The sequence below is a fragment of the Spermophilus citellus genome (assembly GCF_964194105.1).
Source record: "Spermophilus citellus genome assembly, chromosome: X".
NCBI classification, from domain to species: Eukaryota; Metazoa; Chordata; class Mammalia; order Rodentia; family Sciuridae; genus Spermophilus; species Spermophilus citellus.
Genome location: NC_138190.1, coordinates 146,999,534 through 147,020,857, shown reverse-complemented (window position 1 = coordinate 147,020,857; position 21,324 = coordinate 146,999,534). Strand labels below are relative to the sequence as shown.

The window sequence follows — 21,324 nt, the reverse complement described above, 5'->3', positions numbered from 1 at the left end:
CTGAGGCCCCCTGCTTCACCCACGCCCCAGGGGAAAAGGGGGCCGCTGTGCTGGGTACACATAGAGACTCAGTCCCTAAGCTGAGTCCCCATACCCCAGGACCAGCTGAGGGGGGCCTTTACATGAAGACAAAGCAATCCAGAGCCCAGGCCAAGGTGCCTGCACTCCAGGGCTGGCTACTGGGGGCCTCCCATGAAAGGATGTAGTTGACACGGTGACCAGGTCCTCAGGCTGAGCTCCACCCCTTCATACTGCAGGCCACCAGCAGTGCTTTTGGAACTTTTGGAGCATTCTGGGAGTCCTGGAGGTGACCTCTCCCAATCCTACCAGGAACCCATTCTCTGCCCACTCCTAGTCCTGTTTCCAGGTTTTTATAGGCCCCTAATACAGTGGGAGCCCAGATCTCCCCTGAGTGTTGTGTCTCTGGGGTCCCCCTGACCGAGGGAGTCAGGGGCGGGACCTGAGAGTGACTCATTCCTCCTCCAGAATTGTACCACTGTGGACTGCATGACCTCCCTTCCAGCTCCAGGGCTGGCTACCTGGCTTTCCTGTTTCTGCCAACATTTGTCAGGTGCCCACTGTGGGACAGCACTGACCTGTCTACCTTGGGGAACAAACAGCCCACAGCCACTGCCCAGGGGCTGGAAGGCAACAGAAGGAGCCTGTGGCCTTAAGGCTGCATCCTGAGAGACCAAGAGGAATTTGGTCCCCAGAAGTATCCAGGGCAGTACAAAGCACATCTATGGCTGAGGCCTGCAGACAGAATGTGCTGGAGACCTCCACATGCTGGCCATGCTTTAGCATGGCTAGGAGCTGGGGGGATAAGAGGCTTTGGTGGCTGAGGGGCCCTGCCTGGAATATTTGGGTGCCAGTGTAGGGTTCCAGTGAGGCTGACAAGCACTTTTGCTTTTAGAAAACGCACTGGATGCTTCTAGAAAAGAATAGAAGGGCTAGACTGGAGATAGGAGGCAAGTTTGGGACTGTCCGCAAATGAAGTGGAGGGGGCTGGGCAGTGACAGTGCTTATTCTGAGATGAGAGACACTTGGTCCAGTGTCCTGTCAGGAAAGAACTGATATGGGCAAGACAGGCATAGATGGAGGGGGCAGCTTTCTTGTGGGCCCTGGGGAAGTTAGGAAGGGAATGGGGAGGGCAGAGCCCTTCTGGAAGGCCTAATAACTTCTTTCCCCTTGGGTAGCACTCACAGCTATGGGGCCATGGGGGTACCAGCCCAAGGAGCATGAAGTTGACTCTTGCAGCCACTGCTGGGGATTGGACTTTTTTTTTTTTAAAGACGTATTTCTGTTTTATTTCCAGATTCTCCAGTAAGCAAATAAATACAGTTGGAGAAGGGGTAGGGATTGCTATAAATTAGAAATAAGCCCTGTGGTGAGGCAGTGGGCACTCAACACCACCTAAGTTCTGCAGACCCTCCTCAGTCAATGGCTCGGTTTAGGGACCATAAGGTTCTGTGGTGATGTGTTCTCTAAGCTCACAGGTCAGTCACTTTGTTTTCCACCAGGGCAGCAACCTGCTGCAGGCGGCAGGCTAGCTGCATCTTCTGGCCCACCGGGTCCTCCTCCAGGGCACTGATGATCTGCCAGGGCAGAGGAGGGTATCCACCTGAGGCCCCACCCCTGTGATCATTGACCCCGGGGCTGCCTAGGAGTTCAGGAAACACTTCTGGGGCCTCCCGGGAAATCCAGAGGAAAGTCAAGCCCATGACTCAACCTGGGCCCTTCCAGCCAAGGCTGGCACCCCTTCCTTCCCTCTGCCTGGATTAAGCCACCCCCAGGGACATTCTGTGAGCCTCTGTCTTGGCTTCACTTCATTCCAGGTACCTGCCTCCTCCCCTCCATAGTGTTCTGGGCCTCACCTGGTCATAATACCTGTGGATGTGGTTGTAGAGTTCCTGTAGAGCCTCGAGACAGTGGGAAACAGAGGTGTAGTTCTGGGGACAGCATGTAGCGGGCAGTAAGGCCTCAGCCCTGGTCTCAAGCCCCAAGGCTCTCCCCTTGCTCTGCCAATGAATCCCCCAAGATATGGAGGGCAGTGCCCCTGGGCCATGCCTCACCCCAGAAAGCTCAGCCAGAGCAGAGTTCATCTCCTGGTAGCTCACCGGAGGGCTCTGGCGAATGTCTGCATAGTATCTGGAGAAGCGCACAGAGTTAGGGACGGGCACCTTCCAGTGCCTCCCCCCAGCCGTAACGGCTTCGACACTTACTTCTCCACCATCTGCTTATAGCGAGGGATCTCCCGGGCATAGAGCAGTTTGTTCACTGGGGAATCCTTTTCAAGACAGAGGAAGGGCTAGGAGTGAGCAGGCTTGGGGACCCAACAGCACCCCTGCCTCTGGAGAGGGCTCACTGCTCCATTCCACCCGGCTCAGGCTCTGCACAGGGCACTGTGGCTTCCCCCACAGGGTTTTCCTCTGCAGTCCCTGCCAGCTGGTGCTGGCTATTGCAACCTCACCCGGCCCACTTTATGCTCCGAGAGGGTACAGGAGTCGATGAAAGTCTGTGCAATGACGGCCAGGATGGCATCCACGTTGTCCGACACCCGCACATCAAAGAGCAGTTGTGGGTTCTTCAAGGCATTCACCCAGAACCGCAGCAGGAGGCTGGAGACACAGGCCAAGTGTGGGGATGAGACCGGGTCACTGTGGCCTCCTCCTCCATGCACTACAGCCCACCCTTTCCATGCAGATGTCACTGGAGCCATCCATGCAACCAGGGACCCCAGCCTTGCTCTTCTCTAGGAGCTGTCCTCATGGCCCAGGTGACCTTCCTGTGAGTCCATGCTGGGGGGTGAGGGGTTATTTAAAATCTGGCTGGGTTCCTGTCTTGAACCTGCTGTCCTGTTCTGGGAATGTCCTTGTTCCTCTGGGATTCAATGGATCAGTAGCAATAAGTAGGGGGTTGACAGGAAAGGCACCTGTTTGTCTTCCAGATGTGCAGGGTCTCTGGGTCCTCAATGCCATGCTTTTCTGCCAGCTCATCCAGGAAATCAAACAGGTACTTGACAGCAATGGGCACAGGCCGGTTCACACTGAGAATGGCTTGGAAGGTGTCATCCACAAACTTCTGCAGTGTACCCTGTAAGCAGGACAAGAGGGCCCTTCTGCCTTTCTAGGACCATTCCTGCTCCTAAGCCTCCCCTATGGCCTGGCTCCCCTGGCTACACTAACCTTCATGGACAGCAGGCGGGTGAGGTAGATTTCTGGGATGGCCTTGGCCCGGGCCCGTTCCCGTTCCCGTTCCCGGAGGCTGCTACGCCGTGCCTTGGCCCCTTCTGGCTCCTCGGTGGCCTTCACTAGGTGCCAGAGGCGCACCCCGCCATCGTCACCATCCTCCAGCATGGGAATGTCTAAGGGCATGGGAACCTGGCCTCAGTCCCATGCCCCTTCCCCCATCCTGCACAGTGGCCTGGGAGGTGCCCCATGCTCCCTGCTCAGCCTGACACCTCATGGCTCTAGAACCTCCAGGCCTTGGCTCAACCTCGAGCTTTGGCTTGCCTGCTGAGCAGGTGGGGCAGGCAACCCAGGCAAGGGAGCTGACATGACCAGGACTCCTTCCTGCCCAGCTTTGGGCTCTGTGAACCTAGCCTAGTGTGGACTCCAGTCCCCTGGTGCTTCTGGGGCAGATAGGTATGTCTGGGCCTGAGGAACTCACCTTCTCCTGAGGGGCAATTCTGAGCCAGGCTCTGGGAAACAGCGCCACCATTGTGCAGCTGAGGGATGAGCCCCACTGTTGCTCCATCTGGGACCTGGTGGGGAACAGGGAAGCAGAGTTTGGTCCCTTTACTGCCATCTGATTCCTAAGGCAGGGACCTGTCCCCTACTCCCAACCAACTTGCCCTGCCCCTGCCCACCCAGCACCTTGTAGTGCTGCAGAGTATTGAGTCTCTTCCAGTGGTTCTGAGTCACTGAGGTCAAGTCCTCGTCTGACAGGGTTAGGTGACCAGCCAGGCCTGAGCGCCACTCTGGGGAGACCCAGGGAAGCCCATCAGCCACAACATGTTTCCCATCTGTAGTAAGGCAGAGCTGAGTGGCTACATGTGGTGGAGGCAGTAGGGATGGGGGAGGTGGGGCTGTCTCTCTCACCAAGGTCTAGGGCATGCACTGAGGGCCTCTGGGAAAAGGGGGTGCCTTTGTAGACTTGGTCCAACACCTTCTCCTTGACTTGGGTGATGGTGTCTGTGTCAAGCACCCGGGCTGGCAAACGCTGCATCTCGCTGCTCCCTACTGCCGCGCCAGCCCCAGGGCCCACAAGCACCATCAGTGTCAAGGGCCGGAATTCCACATCCTCCCGCAACAGGTGGCTGTCATTCAGGGTCCGTTTCGCCTTGCCTGTCACAGCATCCACAGGGCCCTTGTCCACCTGGTACTGGATAGCGCGGAAGAGCATGTACAGTGGCTCACCAGCCACTTCCTGCAACCATCAAGGTGGACCAGCATTGGCCACAGGACCAGGATGCTCAGTGATGCCCAGCAGAGGGCATAGCAGGAATGAAAGGGGTCATCAGCACCCCAGAACAAGGATAGATGGACAGGTCGCTGCACTGGGGACCCGAGCCCTTTTCGCCTCTGCCTCTAATCTAGCCCTGGAAGGGGTCTGAGTCTTCCCCTTTCCAGAACTCCCTCTGGCTGGGCCTCACAGTAGGCCCACAGGACAGGGAGATAGCTCTCATGACCCTCATTTGATGGCCCATCCTGAGTCCTGCACAAGGCCCCTGGGGAAAGTTGGGCACTGGTCAGAGAGGCTATAGGCAGGCAGCATCCCCCAAGAGCTGGGGGCAGGAGAGTGCCATCAGGGCTGGGGGCAGGTTGCACAGTGACCCTCACCCTCAGGAAGGCATAGAGACAGATGGACAGCCAGTTGGTGAGCAGCTTCTCCACCATGGTCTCTGTCCTGTGGGGAGAAAGCCCCAGGTCTCCTATGAGAATGTCCCTCAACTCCTCTTCTAAATCCCTCCTGGCTCCACCACCCCAGGGCAGAGCCTGCCCAGGGTGAGGACAGATCACTAGTGAGCTCCTGTCCCTGCCACTATGCCCAGATCAAGACCCACCTGCGTAGCATGAGCTTGGGGTTCTTGTGTACATAATGAGCCGCCAGGTCACCAAGCAGAGTCCTCATGATGTCGGTCAAGTATTCAAGCTTGCCATGCAGCACCAGGGACAGGAGCGAAGCTACGTGGCAGCGATCCCTCTGGGAGAAGCCAGGCTGCTCCTCCAGGGTGTGGATGAGCTACGCAGGAAGCTGGTGTTCACTCTGGGAAGCCCCATGCATTCCTCCGCTTCTGTGCTCACACCCCTGTCCCAGCCTGGCCTGGCCTGTCCCCAGCCCCACCTCTTTGCCCATAGAGGCCTTCTTCCCTGCCTGCCCCCAAGCACCCACGAGGCCCTCACTGTGAGGAGGAAGAGTTTGCTGTTGAGCAGGTTGGAGAGCTGCGTGAGGCCCTGGCGAACAGTGGCACGGCGGCCTTCTTCCTCAAGCCCCTCGAGTTCTGGAAGCAGTGGGCAGCCACCATGGCCAGGAAAGAAGGCGCGCTCAGCGAATGTGTGGTAGTCCAGGAAGGGGATCCCGCTGGCCTCAAGGTCGCTGCTGAGGTCTGTCATCTCAGTCATCAGGTCTGTAGGCCAGGAGCCACCAAGATGTGGGCTCAGGCCCAGTGGGCCCTCTGCCCCCCTTCCCTGCCCCCACACACCTGTGAACTCCTTGCGGCACTGGTCACCCACACCTGTCTCCAGGTTCTCCAGCTGCACCAGCACCTTCTGGTAGTCCCGCAGGGCCTGCTTGCTCTTGTGCCTGCAGCCAAGGGCCATGTGTCAACCACTGCCCTAGGCATTCTTGCCAGCAATGAACAGGGAAGTTTGTGCAGGTTTGTACAGGGGGAGAGCCCTCCTCACCTGTACATGAGGGTGAGGAGGAGCACAGCGGCGATCAGCACGGCAGCACCCATGCCCAGGCCCACCTGGGCCTCCACAGGGAAGGTAGACATGGTGGGCTCTGCTTCATACTGGACGGGGCCCAGGGCCAGGCGCACGTTGCCCATCTGTACCTGAGGGTGTGGGGGCAGGGCTCCTGAGCACGGGTCTGCAGCCTGCAGCCCACCTGCCTGGGGCGCATACTCACCACAAACTGCGGCAGGGCACTGGAGCTGTTGGTGGGCTGAGGGGCGTGTGGGGGTGGCTCACAGTACAGGTGGGTGAGCGTGAGCGTCTTCACCAGGCACTCACCATCGCCAATGTGCACACGTACCTCCTCTTTGCTGATTCCCAGGTTGAGGCCCTCGCCCTGGGACACATGCCAGGAACTTGAGCTGGCTGCTTGTACTGGGGGCCCTGAGCGCCCTGGGAATGCACAGCTGGGAGACGCTCACCTCCACATCCAGGATGTGACCCGGCTTGAGGCGATAGGGGCGGGCGAGTCCCTCACGGCTGAGTGGGGCCAGGCGGGGGTTGGGCTGGTACAGAAAGCTCTGGCCCCCACTGGCACTAGCAAAGTCCACCTGCACATTGTCCAGGGTGAAGAATACCCGCTTTGGGTGGACCCCATCTGGTACAGCAGGGCTACGGCACAGGAGGAGGCCGGACGAGTTGACAGAGCAGATGGTGGAACACTGCGCGGCAGTTAGGACCGGGAACACAGGAGGGTCAGTTAGGGTTCCCTTTTTCATTCCTATAGACATACTGTTTGGCCCTGCCCCCCAGCCCCCAAGCAGGCCTGGGGACAGCCCTGTCACCAGCTGGTGTGGAGGGGCTCACCTGTAGCAAGCCTCCCCCAAGCTGGATACAAGTCTGGGGTTCTGCAGCAGGGGCTTCACAGCTCCTCCTTGGGTTCAGGTCCTGGGGCTGAGCCCCCAAAGCCTTTACCTCTGCTTCGGCCTCCAGCCACACGGACAGCAGGGGCTGCCACACCACGTCCAGGCCTGTGCCCCGGACATGGATCAGCCGCCCGCCCCTGTGCCAAGATGGAAGTCAGAGGGGTGGGAGGTTGGTGGGTAGCCCTGCACAGCCCCAGCTCCCCAGCTCCCCTGTGGCTCAGTCCACGGCTGCTCCATGGGCTGGCCAGGCTCCTCACCCCCGGAAGCTGACACTGGGCTCTGCTGCCACAAGCTGGGGGTTGGCAGTGTAGCGGAAGGGGCTGCTGAGTAGTTTGCGCTCAGCATGGCCAAAGACCACAAGGACCATTGCTTCTCCTGGTGTGGCCTGGGGCATGGTGCGGCACACAATGGTCTTAGGACACACCGGCTCCTGGCTGCAGGGAGTGCAGGAGGAATTGTTATCTTGGGCTCTCACTGTTACCTTTCATCCCCAGCCCTGACCCAGCTCCCAGTGATAGGCCCACTTTGCCTCGCATAACAAGGGCAGAGACCACCGAGGCAAAAATAGTACTGCTTCTCTTAGAATTTGATGGTGGCCTTGAATCCACTGCCCCCACTATATAGGAGGGGACACCCACAGGGCATATCCCCACTTGGCAGCAGCCAGGCCTGGGCCAGGAGGCAAGCAACCTCTAGACCTGGTGGGCAGCAGGGTAGATACTTACATAGGACAGGGTTGGCCACCCACAAAGGCGGTGATGTTGCCTCCTGTCTGGAGGTGCTGCCCATGGATGGTGAGCTGGGTGCCCCCTGCTTGAGGGCCCCACCGGGGACTCAGGCTCAGCAGGACAGGATCCTGGGGAACAGAGAAGACTGCAGTAGGCATGGCAGTCTGGCCTGGTGCTTCCTTACCTGGTGCCCATCCCTGAGGTCCTAGGGCTTTGTGGTACAGGCCCAATTCTTGGTTTCTCAAGTGTCAGGGGCTACAGCTAACCATGCCCTCCTTTCATAAGCACAGTTCTGGCTTCTGTAGCTCCTCATTTTCCAGCTTTCCTTCAATCTGCTGCTGCCCCAAGTCTCTCTTCACCATCAGTATTTCCCCTTGGGACTAACTTGCATCCTGAGTTAAACCTCAAGATCCAATTGCCTTCTTGAGGTGCTTTGTGTGCCAAGCATAACTCCTGGCCCTGACCCACCCCTGCCTCCTACTGTTAGCATTCTGGGATACCTGACCCAGAAATGCCCTCCTAGATGCCCAGAGTTCAGGCTAGCACCTGAAGGTGTCCCCACAGTCCTCTGTCCTGTGCTCCTGCAGGGAGCCAGGCCCACAAGTTCTGATAGCTCTATGTCAACTCTGGCCCAGCTGTCCACCACACTTGCTCCAAAAGCCCAGTGCCCTCCTGGACAGCTGCCAATGGCTATGTCCTTGCTCTCTTGCCACTGTCCCCAGCTTCCTCTCCACTGAGATCATGTACTTTCCCTTCTGAACACACAGCAGTGCTTCTTGCGACCCTTGAATCCAGTTTGATGTCCCCACCTAGCTGTCTGGCCGCCCTTCCCACTGTCTCCTATATTACACCACCCTGAGGTAGACACTGACCTGGTAGGTGAAGTGCTGGATTGAGATGCCTGGTGGCCGACTCTTAATGGCCACTTGGACTGGCCCAGTGGTGCCATTAGGGGCAGGAGATGTCACACACACAATCCTGATGAGCAAGGTCCAGTAGTGCCTCAGTGCCTCCCACGGAGCCTTGGGCAACTGCCAGCCACCTCCTGGAGCCCCCTCCTGCTCACTCTCCCTCACCCACTTGCTTTCCTTTTGTACACATACCCAGGACCCCCATTTCTTGATGGCAAGCCTCCCTTCTCTCTGGGTGGCTGGTTTCTGAGGGCCTACCCTGGGCGGCCTCCCCACCCACTTCTGCCTGCCAGGCTCCTCACCGGGTAGAGGTACGGTAGAGAGCGGGGTCGGGGCTGCAGGGCTGGCCGGCCACACTCACAGCATCTTGCACATCAGCAAAGGCCCGACCCAGGTTGGAGCCCAGAATGGTGAGGGCCAAGCCACCCTCTGTGGGGCCAGTCAGAGGCTCAATCTATATCAGGGAAGGATGGCAGATGGGGCACTCCAATCTCACAGCTCACTCTGCAGCAGGGGTGCCCAGCCAACCAGCTGGACTGTGGCTAGGCCCGGCTGTTAGGGATTGGGGGCCTGAGGCAGTCAATCTGAACTGAGGGGAGGTAGGACAGTGAGGGGCAGGGGAGAAGTGGGAGACTAGGTCATGGAGGAGGGTGGTGAGCAAGGGCCCTGATGGGGAGTGGCTCACCATATAAATGCTAGGCATGGGACACAGTGGCTCCACAGCTCCTGGTGGGCACAGGGGCCCATAACGACAAGTAGGCTGACCATCACCACACCACAGGCAGCCCAGGCTCCCGTTGGCTGCCTGGCAGTGGCTACAGTCAGGGTGGCCCACAGCACAGTCATACAGGATCACTAGGAAAGGCCAGGCATGCGCTGAGGTAGCACTGTTGTGCTGCATCCCCCACCCCCTCCTGCCCTGGTACCCCCGAGCTCACCATGAAGAGCATGGGCATTGTCCAGCCGCTGGACCTCGCCCCTAGTGACGTAGATGGGCACTGGGAGCTCCCGCTGGGACATGGAGGGGTGGAACTGTGGGTGGAGTGCAGGATCAGAGTTGACCCCCACTTGGGGCAACCCTACCTCCCACCTCCCCTAGGGTACTCCCTAGAATGGGTGAGCCTGTTCTCTGCCTTTCCCACCAGGGTGCTCAGGGACAGACTACAAGCACTATGTTCCTGCCACATGCTCAGGGCCTGGCACAGAACAGACTGTTATGAGTGACAACAGGATGAAGAAGGACTTGGGAAACCGGGGGGTGGGCAAGAGGGCTGCAGAAGGTGCCCAGCAATAGGTGAGGCTGGGGGGAGCCACCCACCTGCTGGGCCTGGCAGTGAATGAGGCCGGTGTCTGCAGCTGTCTCCTCCAGGGAGGCCGGCAGCCTCTGCAGTGCTCCAGGCAGCTCCAGCCAGCAGTGGTAGGTGGCAGATAGGCCCTGGGGGGCATGTTATCAGCCCCCTGGACAGTGTCATAACCCCCCATAGTCTCCAGCCCCTGCCCACCTGACAACTTACTCGGAAATACTGAAGGTTCTGCACGTGCAGGGCCAAATGGCTCTCCCAGCCCACAGGTACCAAGTGGGGACCTGCCAGCCCTACCACCTGGGGGCAAGCCTCCGGTCCATGCCCCTGGATGTCCATCTGGGGAAAGGAGAACCCTCAGTCCTTCAGAGCTGCAGGAGCCCACCCCTGGGCAGCTCTGCCTCTGTTTGCAGTGCCCACAGGGGTGGTCATAGGGGGCTGAGTATGTGAAGGGAGCCCTGGTCGGGTACACCCACCTCCTGGGCACTGTAGACTGTCCTCTCACCCTCTGGGCACTGTTCCCCGTGTACACAGTGGCTGCTCTGGGGGCACCAGTGGCACCGCCAAAGGCTGCTCACACAGGCATGACACCTGCAGGGACAGGGGTCTGCTCAAGCTGGGTTCCATCTCAGGGTGCCACCCCTACCCAGCAGGAGCCAGGCCAAGGAACTCACGGGGCAGCCACCTCCAAGGCCTGGACAGCACTGCAGTCGTAGAAGGAGAAGTTGGTGGCAGCCACGGCCACATCTTCAAACATCAGGGCCAAGGGCAAGGTGATGTGGTCTAGAGGGATAGTGGTGGTAGAGCAGGGCACATGGCTCACGTCCCCTTCAGTTCCCACTGGTCCCCTACCCAGGGGCCCCCTTACCTGTGCCTGGAGGGTTAAGAGGCACCTGGTCTTGGGGAGGGGTGACACAGGCCACATGGGGCCCTTCCACATGAGCCAAGCTATCATAGTCCCCAAAAGCACAATGGAAATATTCATCCACAGCCAGCGTGGGCAGCCGGGGGACAGACAATGTGACCTGGAACACATGAGAGGGAAACGGGGCAATGCAGCTGGCAAGGGGAGGGTGGCAAGCAGGTAAGATATGCTCTTGAGGGCAGGAACAGAGGCTGCTGGGAGGCAGCCAGGGGCACCCCCTACACACAGGCAGTGGCAGTTGGTGGGAGCTTTACCTGGCCCTGCTCCTGGCGTGGGTGGTGGGCTGGCAGCAGGCTCTGGATGTGGAGGCAGTGGCTGTCCTCCTCGTAGCTCCATAGCCACTGGTTCGGCTGGGCTGCCCGCCTGCACTGGCTCTTCCGGGTGCACCTGCCGGGCAGAGGCCCATCATCTCGTTGTGTGGGTTTCAGGCTCCCTGGGGGATTGGGAGGCTGGCCCAGCTGGAGCATTGTGAGCAGGGGTAGTGAGGGGACAGTGCTGAGAGGAGTGGGCCAACCTTGGAGGTTTCACAGCCAAGGCGCGGGCTTTAGCTTTTTTTGGGGGGTGGGGATTGAACTCAGGGGCGCTTAACCACTGAGCCACATCCCCCACTTTTTTTAAATTTAGAGACAGGGTCTCACTGAGTTGCTTTGTGCCTTACTTTTGCTGAGGCAGGCTTTGAGCTCACAATCTTCCTGCCTCAGCCTCCTGAGCGGCTGAGATTAGAGGCATGTGCACCACCACACCTGTCAAGCTTTGGCTCTTGACTGTGAGAGAGGGACCTGCTGCTGGGTTGCTGTGTGAACTTGGGCTGGGGGAGGACTTGAAGTGGGTCAGAGGACACCATCAGCTGGGCAGGGGTCCTGGGAGTGGTGGCAGATGCCTGGACCCAGGGTGGGGCTGCTAGAAGTGAGAAGTGGATAGGTTAGGCAATGTCAGGCAGCCAATGCCATGGAGATTCATAGCTTGGTGGAATGGGGCAGGATTGAGGAGCTCAGCAACAGCCAGGGTTGGTACTTGAGCAAGTAGGGCTGGACTCTTGGCACACCTAGAGCTGCTCTGCTTGTACATGTTGGTACAAGCCAGGGCACATGACCACACTCACCTGCCCTGTAGAATGCACCAGCCACATAGAGGGTCCCGGGCCTGGAGGCAGCTGGTGCAATTGGGGAACTGAGGGCAGGCTGCCACGGGTACCTTGTTAACCTAGATGAGCAGTGAGGGAGAAAAATGGTGGTTGTGGAGACATGGGCCATGTGGACCTGGCCCCAGATCTTGCGACAGCCCTCACCTGTTGGGCGGTCAGGACATAGAGGTGGCCACCATTGCTGTCCACCAGCAGGTCTGGACTGATGGGTGAGCCAGGAGGCCCCACTTGCTGGGAGTGATACACCTGGCCTTGGGAGCTGTTAAGAAAGACCTGGGCAGGGGCACAAAGACAGGGCTGGACCATCAGCTCTCCAGATGGCCATATGTTCACTGTTCGGGGTACATGCTCTCCTCCCAGCAGGGACTCCATTTCAGGAACATAAAGACTCAGAGGTGGAGGGTTCTGGAGGTTTCCCTGAGCCATTGGCAGAAGAGGCTCCCGGACAGGCCACAAGGCTGGACCCAGCCTGGCAGTGTGTGGGCTGCACTAGGGCACCCCCTTGGTCAGGCTCTCACCTTATGTAGCTGGCCTTGGGTGTCCCCCAGGAAGGCTATCATATGCCCATCTGCCTGGAGGGCTGCTATAGCGCTGATGGGATGTCCAAGCTGTAGCAGAGGCTGTGCCTCCAGGGGCTGGCGGCCAGCAATGGGGCTGGGGGTGTGCTCATCGCCACAGGGGTATGACTCAGGGGAGTCCTAGACAAGTAAGGAGTGGAAATCAGCTCCAAGGAGAGGCCCAGAAAGACAGTCAACATATGATGCCCAGGCAGCCAGTGAGGGGAGCTGGGAGAGACCTGGGGACAGAGTGACCAGGGCTGGGGGGCTGGAAGGCTGAGTCACCAAGCCCGATGACATGACAAGCTTGCCCCACAGAGCCACACCCCTCCCTCTGTTGACATCCCCTCGCCAAGAGGTCAGCCAGCTGCTTCTCACTGGAGACACCCGGCCCCATGTCATGGAAGGAGGGCTGCCTGGTAGACAAGCAAGCAAGGTGCAGAGGAAGAAGGCAGGACATTCTGTCAGAATTTGGGGCCAGGCCCTGGCCACTCACAGCAGGCAGGGTGACACAGCGAGATGTGACACCATACTCCACGGTGGCTTCCTCCATGCCGCTGGGTCCTTGACCACTTGCCGTATAGCAAAGTCGCCGGGCCTGCTCCATGCTCCCATCCAGCTCAGCCAGGGGAAAGGCACACAAGGCCGCCTGGGCCCCCCTTGAGCCTGTGGCAAATGCCCCTAACAAGGTGCCCGGGGCGAGGAAGGCAGCCTGAATGAGGCCCTGGCCCCGGCATGCAAGGGGCACTTCCACGTAGGAGTAAAGGTTGGCATCCCCCAGGCAGATGCGGGCCACATAGGAGCGGTACTCTGCCTGGGCTCGGGCCCCACGGCGGCGGAAGATGAAGTAGGCAGAGTGGGTGTCAGCAAAGGCCCCCACGTAGCTGTTGTTGTAGTCAGAAAAGTCACCCACCACCAGGCGGCCCAGGCCCTCACTGGAGAAGGGCTGTGGCCCAGCCAGCTGGCGTACTGTCAGGGGTGGCACCCCAGCCGACAGTTTGCCTGCCAGGCCTCTAGCCACCAGCAGAAGGTCCCGGCCTGGCAAGGGCACCACCAGGCCCACTGTGGCCACTCCTGGAGTATTGGCAGCCACAAATTGCCCATCACCAGGGTCCTCAGCCTGGTATAGCACCTCGGTCACATCCCCAAGGCGCCGCTTCTCACATACACCCTGCCTCACCTGCCCACAGGCCACCAACTCCTGGGCCCTGCTGCTCACCAACAAGAGCTGGTTGGCATTATCAGTAAGCCGGGCCTGCGGACACTCAGCTGGGTCACGGAAAGGCACGCAGTCAGGACTGTCGATGACAGGGCCCGTGACAGCCACAGCCTCAAGCTGCAGTTCTAGGCTGAGCTGGAAGAGGCGGTTCACTGCGCCCACATAGAGCGAGCCCTGGCCAGGTGCCAGTGCCAGGTGGTTGAAGGTGGTGTTGGGTGCAGAGAAGTGATGGGCCCCTGCCAAGGGCCGTGGTGTTGGGGACAGTAGCAGCAGCAGGAGATGGAGGTAGTAGGAAGGCCAGGCAGCCATTCCAGGAACCTGGGGGAGAGCAAGGCAATATGAGAGCTGGTGGGAGGGAGTCCCTGATACCCCACTCCCCAACAGGCAAAAGCCAGGGCAGAAGGGGCAGGAGGAGATGAGGCAGAGATGGGACCAGAGAGGAAGGCAGGGTGGAAACTAGAGAAGAGAGAGGTTCACAAGCCTGGGAGCAGCCAGGAGGCAGAAAGGGACAACAGAGATAGAAAGGTGGAGAAGGGAGAGGAGAAAGAAAGAGAGACAGAGGAGGCACAGAGAAAGGAGCCAGAGAGAGGACAGAAAGAGGGACAAAGAAAGTGTCCAAGAGCTGGAGAAAAAGACTGGGGTGGGGGGCGGGGGCACACGCATGCACGTGCACATGCGCACAGGCAAGGGAAGAATTCTTTCGTCTTCTACTTTATATTCATCTACACTGTAGATTGGGGGCACATCCTGAGAAGCCACAAGAGCATGACCAGAGGGACTCTGAGTGACAGAGGGTGGAGGGGAAAAGAGGGGAGGAGCATGAGAGAAGGAAGACGGGTGGAAGCCACATAGCAGGGTGACCCTGCACCAGCTGTCCAGACAAGAGAGTTGGCACAGGGACAAGAGCAGTGTCACCACATGACCAGGGGAGATACCCATGGTACAAGGAATAGGGAGTCCCTCATTAGCTGGGAGAGAGCGAGACAGGAAAGATGGAGGGAGCCAGGCAGCCACCTGCTAAAACATGGCCAGACACGGCCCACCTGCCCCATGCCAGAGCTGTACCACAGAGGACGTTAGACCACCTCAGGGTAGTCAGATCAGGGGTAGAGGAAAAGCTTCAAGCCATCCAGGAAGGTGCAGGGTCACCAGGGTGAGGAAGAGGCAACACAGGATGGAGGGCTGGACGGAGGCCTGCCCCTGCAGTCAGGGTCTTTGCGGCCTGACACCAGAAGGGTCCTCAGTGTGGGAGTGTTGATGAGGAAGACAGCCCCAGTGAGAAGGCGAGGCAGAAAGACAGCTGGACTGAAGGGGTGGAGGGAGAGGGAGGGGAGCCTTACCCAAGGTACCTCAGAGTCTGCCTGGAAGGGACCCTGAGTCTGAGCCCCTGAGGGCAACGGTGGTGCCCCAACCCTCCAAAGGAGGCACCGGAGTGAAGCTCATGCCCACGAGCTTCTGGCAGCAGCCAGTGCCCAGCAGCCTCCAGCAGACTAGCCACGCCAAGCAGACCCCTGGGAAGGGGCCAGGAGCTACCAGTAGACCCTGAATTGAACTGGGGTCTCCATGGCTGGACATGTGGGCACATGCCAGCCAGGAGCCACCCAATGCCACTCAGGCCTAGGGTCAAGCCTCAGGAAGGCCCTGGAGTCCCTTATCTCAGGAATACAGGCGGAAAGGGACAGACATTTCCTTTAGATCCTGGGTGTATCTGCGGTAACGTCTGGCGTGTGGAGGAGACACAGGACATTAGAGCCCCATGCCGAAGCTTCCCTGTGTCCTGAGCCCTGGCCTGGGCTATTTTACCTCACCCTGTGCCTTCAGGGACATCTTTGGGGATGTGGGGCCCAGGTACTTACCACCAGCAAGGAGCGAAGCAGTGGGGTCTCCTGAGCAGCGGGCCACATCTCTTCAGTTCAGCTGCCCTGGGGCATTGATGATGGGCACAAGATGGATGTGGAGGGCATTGTCCTGAGTGGGAGGGAGACAGTTGAGGCTCAGCCCCATTCATGCCGGCCCTGGGGAAGGAAGGGGGCGGGGGATGGGGGGACCAAGGGCCTGGCGACCGGGCTCCACCACAGCTGGCAGCTTTGTCAATAGTGGCCGAGCTAAGGCAGCCCTGCCTCCACCCCAACAATGCCCCCTCTGTCCAGAGGGCCAGGCCAGGGACCCACTATCTGGTGCTTTTACCCCCACCCGGGCTGTTCTGGCCAGGGGGCTCCCTACCACTCCCCGCCTCCAGGGAGACACCCCCTTGAATCTGGGGACAAAGGGACAGGGTTTCCTCCAGCCAGTCCTTCCCATCTGACCCACAACTTTTCTGCCAGCCCAGGGTGCCCCACCTTGAGTTCCCCTGGATCCCTGTGAAGGGCATGAGGTGACTTCAGAGCCCTCATGACAGAGTCAGAGGCACTGAACCCCTGTAAATGCCAGTCTTGGCCTCAGTAGCCTTGGTGCCTGGCTGAAGTGCCAGTCTGGGTCCTCAATGCCTGCCTTTGTTCAGGCTGGGGGCAGAGGAGACGCTGACAAAGGCATCCCATGCAGAGGACCTTCTCCCCCTCCCCCACTCAGCCCTGCCCCAGAGGCCTGGCAAAGTCGTGCCAGGTACAGCATGGTGGGGAGTACCAGCAGAGGATGCTGCATAAGAGGAGGCTGACGCAAAAAGGACCCACAGGAGGGGGCTGAGGCCCTCTGCCACAGGGAGCCAACCCTGACCTTCAGACAGGCAGCTGGCTACTAACTGCTCACTCCCCTCCAGGGAATCATCCTCTATGCATGGGGTGGGGAAGGGAGGGACAGCTGGCTCCCCTGCCACCCCAGAAGGGCACTCCAGGGCCATTAGTCTCACTGCCCATGGTGCAGGGCAGGTGCGCTCTGACTGGGGTCCCTGTCTCCTTCATAAGGTGCAGCACAGTAAGTGGCAGCAGCTTGCTGCCACCTGGCTGAACCGGTTGGGTGGCTGTGGGGGCAGGGAGCCAGGAAGGTACCTTTCTTACCCTGCGCTGTGCCCTGGGTTGGCGCCAGCTTTCCCACTTGGGGTCAACAGCCTTGGTCCCCCACCTCCTAGCTCCAGCACCCTCCATGTCCTCAGGCATCAGGAGGCGTCTTTGCTGGCTGGGCTACTGCTTAAAGGCCTTTGTCTGACCCCAGCTAGCCAGCCCTACACACTCTGGCTTCTCCCAGCCTTAGCATATCTCAAGGTGGTGTCCCTCAGCCCAGAGCCCTCTGTACCCCACACCCACCCACACCAGCCACATTCTTCCCTACCTGTATAAGCCACCGGCAGGCTGAGGAGCAGCTGGCAGTACCAGGAGAGTATCCTAGCAGAGTCCCAGCCTCCCTCCCCACAATGCAATCACACCCAGCATAACTCGTCCTGGCGGGCCCTGCCAGGCAGCCCAGCCTCTCCCTGCCCGCCCCTTTGCCTGATGGCACAGGGCAGGGCACTGCTACCCTTTGCTGGCCTCCACAGGTGCAGAGAAGGGGCCTGCTGCAGGCACCAGGCTGGAGCAGGTGAGAACAGGGGTGCTCTCCTACTGAGTCATATCCTCAGCCCTTTTTTAAATTTTTATCTTTAAACTTAGGTCTTGCTAAGATAGGGTCTTGCTAAATTGCCCAGGCTGCCTTGAACTTGTGATCTTCCTGCTTCAGCCTCCTGAGTTCTTGGGATTATAAACTTCGGCCACCATACCTGGCTTTCCTTCTTAATTTGTGGGCATTCTTCTCATATTCTAGATACCAATCCTTGAGCTGTATGTCCCGCTTCAGCCTCCTGAGCTACCAAGATTACAGGCTTTAATTCATTTAGAAGGAATATGTTTGTACATGGTGAGAGGTAGGCATGTAGCTTGATCTTTTCTCAAAGGGACAATTGTCCCACTTTGGAGTCACTTCTTTTTCTTCTCCCTTTCCTCCTCCTTGCTTGTTCTCTCTCCTTTTGTTGCCCTTCTTCATCTCTCAAAATCATCTTGCTTATTCTAGGCTTTTTAGAATGTTTTTGTTTCATTTTTTGGTTTTGTTTTGTTTTCGTACTGGGGATCAAACCCAGAGTGTTCTATCACTGAGCTACATCCCCAGTCTTTTTATTTACTTTCATTTCAAGACAGGCCACCATTAAGTTGGCGAAGCTGGCCTCAAACTTGCCATCCTCCTGCCTCAACCTCCCAAGTAGCTGGGATTACAGGTGTGCACCACTGTGCCCAGTCTGCTTTTAATCCACATTCTGACTGTATGTTGCCATATTCCAGCTATTGTATAGTAGCAACTATTGTATATTCATTTCGTATTATATAGCCTTATAAACCTGTTATTAACTCTAAGAATTGTCTGGATTCCCTTTGTGGATTCTTCTTGGTTTTCTGCTTGCATATCATATCATCTGCGAGTAATGACTATTTTCCTTCTTTTCCTCCAGTCCTTTTCATTTCTTTTTCTTGTCTTACTTCCTCATATAATACAATGTTGAATAGAAGCAAAAAAATTATTGTCAATGTTTTATTATTCAGTATGATGAGGGCTGGGGTTGTGGCTCAGCGGTAAAAGCACTCACCTAGCATGTGTGAGGCCCTGGGTTCCATCCTCGGCACCACATATAAATAAATAAAATAAAGTTAAAAAAGAATTTTTTAAAAAGTATGATGTTTGCAGGGGTGTTGGTAGATATCTTTATGAAACTTAGGAAGTTCTCTTCCACTCCTCATTTGATATATGTTGAATTTTTATAAACTGTCTTTTCTGAATACATTGAGAGGACCACAGGATTCCCCCTCTTATCTGTTAACATGATAAATTATAATAATTAATTTTCCATTTTTTTGGCACTGGGGATTGAACCCAGGGGTGCTTAATTACTTCCCCAAATTAAAACTACTTATTAATTTTGTGACAGGGTCTCTCTAAGTTCTTAGGGTATTGCTAAGTGGCTGAGGCTGGCTTTGAACTTGAGCTCTTCCTGCCTCAGTCTTTCTAGTGGCTGGGATTACAGGTGTGCATCACCACATCTGGCTGAGGAAAGTTTATAGCACTGAGTATCTACATAATCTGTTATACCTCAAGGCTCTAGAAAAGCAAAAACAAGCTAATTCCAAAACCTGTAGAAGACAAGAAATCAGAGCTGAATTAATAAAATTGAGGATAAAAAAGCAATACAAAGGATCAATGCAATAAAGAACCATCTTTAAAAAGATAAAAAGATTGATAAATTGATAAATCTTTAGCCAAACTAGACCAAAAGAGACAGAGGCTTAAATGAACAAAATTAGAGATGAAAAAGGGATATTTTATTTTTCCTACCATAGATTTTAAACTACTGATCTAGTTTCTTTCTTCCTCCTCTTCTTCTCCTTCTCCTTCTCCTTCTTTTCTTTCTGTCATACTGGGGATTGAACCCAAGGGCACTAAACCACTGAGCCATATCTGCATTGCTTTTATTTATTTATTTATTTATTTATTTATTTATTTATTTGAATTAGGGACTCATTAAATTGCTAAGGGCCTTGCTAAATTGCTGAGGCTGGCCTTGAACTTGCAGTCCTCCTGTTGGAACTTCCAAAGTAGCTGGGATCACTGGTGTGCGGCACCACACCCAGCCTGATGTAATTTACTTTAATAATTATGGGATAGGATAGTTCAGGTTTTCTATTCTTTATCAAGTCAAAATTTTTAATGTGGTAAAACCCACATAACATAACAATTATCATCTTCACCACTTTGAATTGTGTGGTTCAGTAATAAGTCAACTCACATTGCTGTGAAACAGATCTCCAGGACTTTTCATCAGTAAATATGTAACTCTATACCCACTAAATAATTCCCATGTTTCCCTTCCCCTCACTATTTTCCTTTGTCTTTATGAATCGCATGATTATATGTACTTCATGTATGTGAAACCACACAATATTTGTCAATTTCTGTCTGACTTCTTTCCCTTAGTATAAAGTCCTCAAGTTCCAACCACGTCATAACATGTGACAGGATATTTAAGGAAGGATAACATTCAGTTGTACCTATGGACCACATTTTGTCATCCATCATCTGCCAACAGACATTTAAGTGCCTTCCACCATAATGCTGCTATGTTCGTGGATGTGCAAATATTCCTGCTTTTGATTGTTTTGGATATCCACCCAGCAGTGGGGTTGCTGGACCATATGCTAGTTCTAGTTTTGATATTTTGAGGAAGCTCCATACTGTTTTCCATAGCAGTTGCACTACTTTCCAAACCCACCAATGGCATGCAGGTTTCAATTTCTCCCCATCCTCCCCAGTACTTATTATTCGCTGTATTTTTACAACTACAAATTAGGGAAAAGACAGTTTGTTTTTTTTTTTTTACAAATGATATTGGAAAAACTGGATAGTTCCATCTAAAAGACTGAAGTTGGATCCTTACCTCACACTATAGACAAAACTTAACTCAAAATGAATAGAAGAGCTTCTTCTCTGGAAAAACACCAAATGGCGGATGATGCCGGTGCAGCGGAAGGTCCCGAGGTCCCGGGGAATGGGTGGCCGCGGCTTCCGCTGAGGCTTCGGCAGAGTTCTCCGAGGCCGTGGTCGAGGCCGTGGCCGGGGCCGGGGCCGTGGCCGCGGGGCTCGTGGAGGCAAGGCCGAAGACAAGGAGTGGATCCCCGTCACCAATCTGGGCCGCCTGGTCAAGGACATGAAGATCAAGTCCCTGGAGGAGATCTATCTCTTCTCTTTGCCCATCAAGGAGTCTGAGATCACTGACTTTTTCTTGGGGATGAGGTTTAAGATCGTGCCTCTACAGAAACAGACTCGTGCTGGCCAGCGGACCAGATTCAAGGCATTTGTAGCTATTGGGGACTACAACGGTCACGTTGGACTGGGAGTAAAATGCTCCAAGGAGGTAGCAACTGCTATCCGAGGGGCCATCATCCTGGCCAAGCTCTCCATCGTTCCTGTGCGGAGAGGCTATTGGGGGAACAAGATTGGCAAGCCTCACACTGTCCCTTGCAAGGTGACAGGACGTTGTGGTTCTGTGCTGGTATGGCTCATCCCTGCCCCCAGAGGTACCGGCATTGTCTCAGCTCCTGTACCCAAGAAGCTACTGATGATGGCTGGTATTGATGACTGCTACACTTCTGCCAGGGGCTGCACTGCCACCTTGGGCAATTTTGCCAAGGCCACCTTCGATGCCATCTCCAAGACATACAGCTATTTGACCCCTGATCTCTGGAAAGAGACTGTGTTCACCAAGTCTCCTTATCAGGAATTCACTGACCATCTTGTGAAAACCCATACCAGAGTCTCTGTACAGTTGGGTATGGTGGTGCACCCCTCTAATCTCAGCGGCTCAGGAGGCTGAGGCAGGAGGATTGCAAATTCAAGGTCAGCCTCAGCAACTTAGCAAGGCTCTCAGTAATTTAGTGAGACCCTGTCTCAAAATACATACATACATACATACATACATACAAACATACACATGCACACAAAGGGACTGGGAATGTGGCTCAGTGGTACAGCATTTCTGGATTCAATTCCTGGTACCAAAGATAAAATAAAATAAAATACCTAAATGTAAGACCTAAAACTGTGAAATTCCTTGAAGAAAACAGGGGGACACTTAGTAACGTTGGACTTGGTAATACTTTCCTGGATGTGGTACCAAAATCATAGTTAACCAAAGCAAAAACAGATATGTGGGGCTACATCACACTTAAGAAATTTTCTGTGTCAAAGGACACATGAGAGCGAAAA

General features: G+C 56.0%; 1 protein-coding gene and 1 pseudogene across 2 annotated transcripts; one reads left to right on the top strand and one right to left on the bottom strand.

Annotated features, from left to right (window-relative positions):
* Positions 1 to 981: 981 nt before the first annotated feature.
* On the bottom strand, positions 982 to 15,920 carry PLXNB3 (plexin B3). Its single transcript, XM_081277289.1, has 35 exons — positions 15,465 to 15,920; positions 12,886 to 13,926; positions 12,351 to 12,530; positions 11,977 to 12,105; positions 11,791 to 11,891; positions 10,943 to 11,075; positions 10,632 to 10,788; positions 10,438 to 10,546; positions 10,240 to 10,354; positions 9,977 to 10,102; positions 9,781 to 9,897; positions 9,401 to 9,494; positions 9,148 to 9,317; positions 8,765 to 8,916; positions 8,424 to 8,529; positions 7,549 to 7,679; positions 7,081 to 7,257; positions 6,765 to 6,960; positions 6,380 to 6,619; positions 6,133 to 6,294; positions 5,907 to 6,058; positions 5,705 to 5,805; positions 5,406 to 5,629; positions 5,066 to 5,244; positions 4,842 to 4,908; positions 4,101 to 4,428; positions 3,876 to 3,979; positions 3,670 to 3,763; positions 3,186 to 3,364; positions 2,933 to 3,093; positions 2,471 to 2,618; positions 2,223 to 2,287; positions 2,073 to 2,148; positions 1,875 to 1,949; positions 982 to 1,595 (listed from the first exon to the last, which is right to left on the bottom strand). The coding sequence occupies exons 1-35, from the start codon at positions 15,510 to 15,512 to the stop codon at positions 1,491 to 1,493; spliced, it is 5,742 nt and encodes a 1,913-aa protein (XP_081133415.1). The 5' UTR covers positions 15,513 to 15,920; the 3' UTR covers positions 982 to 1,490.
* A 4,126-nt stretch (positions 15,921 to 20,046) lies between these two features.
* On the top strand, positions 20,047 to 20,847 carry LOC308639828 (small ribosomal subunit protein uS5-like; annotated as a pseudogene). The gene has a single exon. The product of its transcript is annotated as a small ribosomal subunit protein uS5-like (transcript).
* Positions 20,848 to 21,324: the final 477 nt, after the last annotated feature.

Bases quoted from the DNA above. Each gene is read 5' to 3' on its own strand.
- PLXNB3 (XM_081277289.1), bottom strand. From the start codon at position 15,512: ATGTGGCCCGCTGCTCAGGAGACCCCACTGCTTCGCTCCTTGCTGGTG. The intron at 7,680-8,423 runs GTCAGTGTCTAC...TCTGTTCCCCAG, and splicing joins TCCAGCACTTCACCTACCAG to GATCCTGTCCTGCTGAGCCT. The intron at 2,149-2,222 runs GTAAGTGTCGAA...GCGCTTCTCCAG, and splicing joins TATAAGCAGATGGTGGAGAA to ATACTATGCAGACATTCGCC.